The 9315-nt window shown below is 36.9% G+C and overlaps 1 protein-coding gene across 1 annotated transcript; it reads right to left on the bottom strand.

The window, feature by feature from the left end:
- Window positions 1-2560: 2560 nt before the first annotated feature.
- Window positions 2561-6670, bottom strand: NFIL3 (nuclear factor, interleukin 3 regulated). Its single transcript, XM_018086005.3, has one exon. It carries the CDS (start codon window positions 6371-6373, stop codon window positions 5000-5002), a length of 1374 nt encoding a protein of 457 aa, XP_017941494.1. The 5' UTR covers window positions 6374-6670; the 3' UTR covers window positions 2561-4999.
- Window positions 6671-9315: the final 2645 nt, after the last annotated feature.

Genomic DNA, 9315 nt, shown 5'->3' with positions numbered 1-9315 from the left:
TCTAAGTATAACAGATACTGATGCCAGCATATGTGGACAGCAGGGTAGACTGATTCTTGTACATGTGTAAGTTGTCAAGTTGGATGCACGTTCAGGCATTTGCACATCCAGGAATCCAAGTAGCATGGAAAAGTCTAAAAATAGGCTGACACACTGAGTTGTGCATCAGTTTGCAGGGGAAAGGAGGGACGGTGGAGGAGAAACAGACCATGTAATCTGAAAGCTGGTAGCATTAGACTGCCACAGAGCTTCCTCAGGGTTTCCTTTCCACTGATGCAGGTTTTTCGGATCCGATCCCTTTCAGAGGCATCCTTCAGGAGCAGGAAGGATGCTTGCCTACAGGAGACTAAAACTCACATAAAATCACAGCAGAGTTGCAGGCCCTGCATTTGTTCCTCCTGAGCACTTCTGTTTGTAATCCTGTGGAGCTCCATCGTGTCCACAGTAGAAGGGATTACCACAGTTGGGATTGGTGCACAAGTAATGGCTGGTCAACTCATATCTGCATTCCAGATATTTTTTGGACTCCTAAAACCAAATGTCTTCTGATACTTTCTCTTTCAAGCAAATAAACACTATGCCTCTATTCTGACCCTTTGCTCATAATTCACCGAGTCCTTTTAGAGCTGTCATTGAATAAATAATAGTTGAGTATCTGGCTGCCTTCTCTTTCCTACACAAGTTCCCTACAACTCCAGTGATATGAATAAAGTGACTGGTACAGCACTGCTGTGTCACAAGGGAGTTAGCCTTAGAGATAGGAAAGCCAGTAGGACTCTGTGCCAGGAGTGAACTGTAAAGCTTCTATCTTGGTAATGTTAACTCATCTTAAGTCCTTTATTGCACACAGAAAAAATCTACTTCATTAAGAGAATTAGAACTCAACACTGAGTTAAAAGGCTTAGGATTTGGCCTAATGTTTTTAACTTTTGACTTGGCGCCATAGTGGAACAATAAGTGCTACTTGTTCTTATGCAAGAAATACCAAAAATTCTTTTAACGTATTCTTGCAGTTACCAAGCTTGTATTGTGCAATAAACTATGTAAGTATTTTTAAAACAATATGGTTTTAATAAAGGTCATGTTAATCGGATTGTCTGTGAGTTTTCTGCTAAATTCATTGTACATGATTTTCAACGGCACATTTATGTACTAGCAAGTAGAAAATATTTTTAGAAGTTTGTGTTCTAATCAAACTTCAGAAATGTGTTTATTGCACAATTTTACATTTAAATTCCACAGGAATGTTTTTGGCCCTCATAAACTGCTCAAGTAGACATTAGAGCTGTAATGAAAACAGCTGAAATAATGAGAGAAGAATAGGAATTGTCAATAATCTGTCTCCTATCATGAATAAGGAGGTGGTACAGAACATTAATAAAATTTAAATATATCCCATGTAATATATAAGTTTTACTGAAGGTAGAAACTTGAGGGTATTCAGAAAATCATAATGTATGGGGTCAGTATATGTATGGGCATATTTACATTTCACCTCTATATACATTTATCAAAATATTGATGTTGATAGAACATGAGGCTACACTACTGTGTTTATACACAATTAAGTTAGGGAATTTTGATAAAAGACCTGATACTCACACTTCACAGTGTTAATTAGCCACCAGTTAATGTCACTAGGAAAAAACTTACCTTGCTAATCATCAGTCATTTGTGACAGACTTTTCTTAAAACTTCTCATTAACACCAAAAGCAAGGTTTGGGGATATCCAAATGAATCTAGAGTGGTAATTCAGGTGTTCCCATAAAAAATGTCAATTTATATTGGTAAGTCTCTCAGTTAACAGTTTCTGTATGTGGCCTTCCTTAGCATTCACAGTTGAAGACACAGTAGTCATTTTTCAGATACTTTCTAGTCATCCATGTTCCCTCACATGAGAAAGATTCCCCTTTCACCATGTTTTATGTTGTTTTGTCAGTTAATTGCTGAGCTCTCAAGAGTTTTAGTAAGTTAGAGGATGTTATGCCAGTTTATACCCACTGAGATTAAAGCCCACTTTGTGCTCAAAATAACCTTCTGATGTCCCATGACTAGATGGCCAGCCAAGGATATTCTTTTCATGGAGGCTGATTCTCTTTCCTGCAGTGCAGGAAAAGCATGTTGGAAGGGCACAGCTTCCCCAGCCCCTCTGGTCATACACAATTATGTACCAGCAGAAAGTTGGAGCAGGGGGGTCCCACTACATTCTCTCCCTTCCCCCATCAGTGTGACTCTCCATCTTTCCCATACCACGTCCCAAGGGGAAGCAGGGTAAAGATGGGCAAGGAGGGTGAGAGCCTCTGGGTGAGGAGGCCATGTACACCACATTTAGTGTAGCTGAGCTGCTCAGAGCTCGCCAACTGCAGCCAAGAACGGGGCTTTGTAGGTACCACCCACACTCCTGCCTTTTGTAACTTTAAAAGGCCTGGGGAAGATATTCCAAATGTTAGCTGCAGAAACAGTAACTTCAGCACGGGAACATTAGTCATCAGCTCAGCTAACACCCCTGTGTTGAACTATGACAATGAACGTAATAGAAAAGCATGTTGTAGTTAGAACTGGTTTTGAACAAAAGACAAATTATTTATTTCTTTCTTCAAATGAAGCATAACACTAAGGTATAAAGGGAGTATAAATAACATCTGATTGTGCTCCTAAGCTCCATGCTATAACTTTCTTGCAATGACATCCTTCAACAAATTAACTACATCATTACTGTTAAGTATTAATTGCACAAAACAGATACACAAAATATATAATGAGCTAGAAAGAGGACAACATTCTTCCATTATGACAAACAATTCTAACAAGAAATGGAAAAAAAAAAAACCAATAGATCTAGGCTTACACAGATGGCAACACCGAGAGTTTTTAAGTCCTCTCCTTGAACACATTACATGTGATAAATAATATGCAAAATATTTAAAGAATTTTATTGTTGCTTACAGAAGATACTTAGCAAGCAAAGAGACAGTAGCAATCACTGCCTCATGTCTCATATCCCCATCATTCAATGCAAATGTTTACATTTCATGCAATAATCCTGAGCTTATTTTCAGTAACATTGAAATGTCATCTATGTTAATTACCAAATACATACAGAGCCCAGCTATGGGGTCTATTGTATTATTAAGGCATGAAAAAAGAATAGCAGTTTATTAACTCTGAATGCCACAAATACAGCACAGCAGTTAGAAGGCTCAAAAAAGCTCAGAAAGTACCAGTGATTTCTGTGCGAAGGTCCTCCCAGAACACAACTGAATCATCAGCTCCTGAAAAGGCACAGAATCAAATCCTGGCCTCACTGACATCAGGGAGTTCTGCCATTGCCTTGACTGCTGGACCAAGCTTCAGAGCTATCAGGAGTGACACGGACTCCTCTTCATATCCCCAAAAAATTGACAAACTTCTTCTCACTCAAGTCAAGTATGAATTTAAAAAACAATACCTACATATCATTTCATTAATTAGTATTTTAAGCCTATGGAAAGGTTCCATTCATTATACAGTATGGTAATCAATAAAAAGCTTTTTCAGAAAAAGCTTATTTGTTAGTCTGATTTTTAGTATGTTAAAAGAAGGGGGAAGTGTCATGAAAAGAACCTCTGCCAAGTCTATGTTCTATTTAGAATTTATTTTTAATTTTAAAATGAAAGACTTTGGTAAGCCAAACCAAGGATATGTGATGCAATTCTAGACTCCATGGTTCCATGGCTGTTCTGAAAGACAAAGATCACCACAGCTCTGTCCAGTCATCAAGTGAAGAACTCGTCATCTGCAGAAGTTGAAAAGGGCTAGCAGTATTTGGATTGTGCAGTTCTTCACGTAGTTCTCTATTTTACATTTGAGAAGTTCTTGCAAAATGCCCTTTAGCAAGCCAGAGTATTCCAGTTCAGTTAACTAAGCCATTGAAACCAAGGCCAAATTGCTGGCAAGACTTACTTCATACCAAATTGCAATATTTCCCATACTGGGAACTAAAATAGCAGATGATCCCCTCTAACTCTGCAACTGCTATTGCCTAGCCTTTGTGTAAGTATTTGCCTACTTGAGCTCAGAGTTTACAGATCCAGTAGCCTTATCCTTCATCTACAGGTGGCCCACGGTCTACCGTGGAAAGAATGCTGGCATGCAAGAGGGGCAGACTTTGTCTGCTCACAATACCCCTTGCAGACACAAGCCACCCCTTGACAAAGGTGGTGCTGTCCGATCCTGTCACTGGAAGGCTCTGAAAACTTTGCAGATGCACAAATCCGACTTAACTAATTTCACCTAAAACACCAAGTTATAATATTGAAAAAAATTGTTTTTCACACTAAAACATTCAGGAAACTCATTACTGTCTCGTTTGAGATTGAAGGAGAAAAAAAAAAAAAGTTGGTGATCTTAGTTACTGGGTTAGAATTTGCATGGGTTTTGGTTAACTTCTCCTAATAAATAAGTTAAAGAAGGCTAAGGCTATAAATTGGTACTGTTTCATTTATAAATAATCACTTTACTTCTCTTCTAAAAAACGTGTTAAGGAAAAAGGTGGCCAGAAGGATCACACATGTTGTAAATTGTAATTTGGTTGTTAGGCTGTAAAACCCTAAAATGTACGTGAAGTTGAGCACAGTGTAAGAAAAAAACCAGTTTTTGATTAACAACTTATTTACAAGTTCATAAAATCAACTGAACTGGAGTAGATGTTCTGTGTTTGTCACCAATATTTTATTGTAACTGGTAACTTGCACGCTTTGTAGTAGAAGAACAAAAAGAAAATAAAGTTCACTATATACAGCCTTTGTACAGGCTACTTGACTATACTCAAGGCATAGTGATCATAACACAACCTAGTCTTCATAATAATTTGTGCACAAAAAGACACCAATCAGACATTATGTGAACATTACAGTGAAATGACATCACAAGTCCAGTGAAAGTTCAGCATCATACAAAACATATTGATCTACTGCAAATGACATCCTTTAAAACAATAAGCCTTTTTTCAGTAGTAACTTAACCAGAGTCCGATGCAGAGATTTGTGTGGTTATAAGTCTTTTAAGTGAAGCAACCTCTGCAGATAAATTTGCTATGCCCTGCTTCAAATAGAGGTTCTCTGACTCAGAGACATTGTAGATGTTGTCTTTTATTTCAACAACTCCAGTTTTGCAACCACTCTGAATTTTAACGTTGAGTTCCTTCTGATGCCAGAGTTCTGGTTTAAGTGACCAGTCTTGGATGTTAGTCACTTGAACCGAGAAAGGAGTGTGAGAAGAATGCACCAAATTCTGCGCACCATGTTTTTCCAGCTCAAAATGTCTTTTTGAGGACATGTCAATGGGCAACGACAATTTCTGTGTTGCATCATAGTCATTATCCATTGCTTCCACTTTAACTTGCATGGCTTTGGCTTTAATTCGAAGCTTGTGAGGCAAAGCTGAAGAATTCACTTCTGGAACTTTAACTGTTGCATGAACATTTTTATGTTCGACTGGGGAATGAATTGGACCCTTAGGAACCTGCTGTTCATCTTCTCCATCAGATGACTTTCCAACTACACCATCATCAGTTTCTGACGTTCTCGGAGAATTACTGGAGGACCTATTAACTTGCAAGAGAGGAGGAGAATGTGAGTACACATTAAAGGTAGCTCCCATGTAGTTTGGATATATGGATGCTTTATATGAACCTCTGTCGTCTCTTGGCTCTCTCTCTAATTCCATGGGCTCTTGCTTTATAATCTGGAACTTATTTTCAGGACTTCTGCAGTTGCTTTGTATACGACTCGGCTGGGTGTGTTCTACTGTTGATGTTTCAGACACATCAGACATTGAGCTTTGAGGAGAATGTTTAATGACAGAAATACAACTGCTACCAACTATAGATGGTTCATGTTCATCTACAAATGAGTTAATATTTGATTTGGAACTCTGATAGTCTTGGAAATACACAGTTGTTGAGCTACTGAGTTTCTGTATCTCTTGGGCATAGGCTGCAGAACTAATTAAACCAAACTTTAGCTTCAAAGAAAGCAGCTCCGCCTTCAAAGTGGCATTCTCTTCTCCCAGTGCAATTAGTTTGTTCTCTAAGACAAGATCATTCAGTCGTCGTTTTTCACGAGATCTTTTGGCAGCTTCGTTATTTTTCCGCCTTTTCTCCCAATACATAGCATCTTTCTTTTCATCTGGAATGAACTCCCGCTTTCTCCGGCAAGCTGAAGATTTGCTTTTTCCACTACTTGCTTCAGTAAGTAGTATATCTTCATTTGTAGACAACTCTTCAGACACTTCTGCTAAGGTAGACTTAAGTACCATGATTTTGTCCACATTGCTACTTGTGTCAACAGGTCCGTGCTCCTTTTTAAGGGTCTGCATTTTTCTCAGCTGCATCAGAAACAATTTGTAGTAGATCTACAATAAGCAACAGAGAAAGCGATCTCCCCAGTACTTCTTACTCCACAACTTGATAAATACAGTAATTTTAAATCCACACACATTCTTCCTTTTCTTTCATAATCTCAGACAGAAGTGTCTAGAATCAATTTTCTTAGCAGATTCGGTGGGAATCTTCTTAAAACCCTGGAATAAATAGAGAATTTTATTACTACTTAGGAATTGCTGGTTCAGGGCACACAAAAGTAGCTTCTGATAACTAGCTTAGAACTAGCATTTGATTCATTAAACCTGCTGTATGAAGAGTATGAAGACACTTCATATTCACACATTGAAACAACTAGTATTCCAGATTTTATGATACCTAGGTAGCAGATTTGCTTCCAAAACAAATGCAATATGATCCAAGGAAAAATCAATCAAAAAAGTATTTGAGTTTTGATCCTATGGTAATGCTGTCACAGAATTTTCCATGATATCACTGACCAAACTGAGACCTCCAATGCTTAACACTGCAGGACACTAGGCATGTTGATGAGCAGCACTGGAAAGTATCTTGTTCCCCATTAAAGTATCTCTTCTGAAAACAGCCGTGCGTGACTTAGAAATGCAATATATTTGGGTCCTTCATGTATTAAAAATAACATAGGCTTATTTAGAGAAGCTGGAGTGCTTTCTATTGTTTTAAAATACCATCACTATCTATTAAAGCTATTAAACATTTAATTGCTGCTTTTGAATTCCATAAAAAATATATACATATATATTTGTATATATAAATGTTTATATACATGCACATGAAACTTTAAAATGCCTTTTTGATCAGTCATATCAATTCAAACTAGCAAGTTCACACACATAAGCAGGGTAAATACCTAACAAAAAATATTGACCAAAAAAAAGTATTACATAATTATTTCTTGTATCTTACAAAGAAAATTTTAAAATCAGTACTGAAAAATACATTAGAGAAATAACATTAAATTAATAATTTGCATTTGGCAAGCTGTCTTATTATGTCAAAGTAAAGTTTAATACCATTGAGGCATGTGCACCTTCAGAAAACAGTGTTCACACTGAAGTGGAAGTTTAGACCTACGAGTCTTACTATTAATAAGGAAAAACTAGCCTAACCTTTAGCTTCAGACATTCTAATCATTAAATTTGAACTTAGCATTTAAATTAGCCTTTGCTATACTTAGTCCCTCTCAATCAAAAAAAAAATATTTATTCTCATAAGATCATTTGGTCTTCACCTGAGGCTTCTCAGTATCTCATTTGCCACAGTCAGTCATGTTCCTGGTAAAATGAATGTAGTATGCCAAGTGCTTTTATAGAACTGACTATTGAGTCAGTAATCATTCTTGCCTGTACAACCAAAAAAACCCTGACAAAAAACCAAAGCAAACAACAACAACAAATACCACCCCCCCAACCACTTCATATTAATATCTCTATTTATTGGGAATATTTTTACAATGACTAACGAAACTAATTTTAAGATTATTAGTCAGGAAAGTTATAAAAGAATTAATGAATTGTATTCTGCCAGTTTCTCTTGTCTTTTCCAGAAGGCAAAGTGGAGTGAGTGATGTAATAACAATTAAGCAGGGTCATAAAGACTAAAGTTTCAAGCTGTGTTCTGTTCCATCAAACCATGCCAACTCTTCTTTCGTAAAAAAAAATAACACATTTAATAAAACAACTAAGTGGAATTTCCTAAAATCCGTGGTTAATTATTGACATGTAACTATTTGTCTTTGATAATACAGCCTTGATGAAAAAGAGCAAGAAGCTAACCACACCAAAGACAGCAGCTAACATTTCAGTGCAAAAGCAGCACCACAAATTGCCGTGTTAGGAAAGAAGAAATGTACCTCCAACACACAACCAGTTACACAATAAGACCCTGATCCAAAATTCTAACTGGAGTCAAAGGGAGTTTTCTGCCAAAAAGAGAGCTGGATCAGGTTTAAAAACAAACATATGCCCCACAACAAAGTAACATCTGTTTGTCCAAACTTTTGGTACATTTTGACTTACTGAAGTAGCTGTATAGCCATTTTGCCCATCTCACTGCTACATGTAATCAGTGGTTCAATTAGTATATATTCCATTTTAAACCTACTGCAACTCAATACTTTAAAAAATCATTGTTGAACACACAGAATTTTAAAAAAAAAAAAAAAATTAAAAAAAAGGAAGAGAAGACAAGGTCATTTGACCTTTTGTCACATTTGTAGAATATTCGGTTTCTGTAACATCATTTTACACTAATAGAAAAATATTGGGATTTTGTTTCATTACACTGTAGCACTGGGAACGCATGGTTACTGAACTGTAATTGTCTTGATATACTACAAACACTGTATTCACTTGTATCAGGAGAAAATAGTGCATCTCTGAGGAACTGCAGACACCTTGTATGGGGCACAGCAGGAAACAGTGTAACATGTACTGAATACCTATGAAATCATCACTTGTCTCTTAGCGGGCATCTCGGTCAACGCCCACTTAAGTAAAAAAGGTTCACAACAACTTCTGTGAAATTTCAGGTCCTTAACAATTCAGAGCTCTTGATTTTAACACTAACAGAGAGCTAAACTCAAACCCAAATACAAATGTTTATTCTCCCAGAAAGCAGAAACTAATATGTATACATCATTATTATACATATATGCCATATACCCTAGAACATCTACACTTACTTGAAACGGTAGCAACAGCAAGGAAGTACTTAGAGAATCAGTGGATATTTTAGAAGAATGAAACCACACCTATACAAAAGCAATAAGTTTAGTCTTGAACAAGACTGCTTCAGGACAGGAATTCTGACTGTGTCTATCTGTGACGGTCTCCAGCTCAAAGTGATTCCACTTTAGTGTTTGTCCAGTGTTGTGGTTTAGGAAAAATACTAATAATGGTAATAATAATTGGCA

The sequence above is a fragment of the Manacus vitellinus genome, unplaced genomic scaffold (assembly GCF_001715985.3).
Source record: "Manacus vitellinus isolate BGI_N305 unplaced genomic scaffold, ASM171598v3 scaffold_9_pilon, whole genome shotgun sequence".
Lineage (NCBI taxonomy): Eukaryota > Metazoa > Chordata > Aves > Passeriformes > Pipridae > Manacus > Manacus vitellinus.
This window is presented reverse-complemented; position numbering and strand designations above follow the sequence as displayed.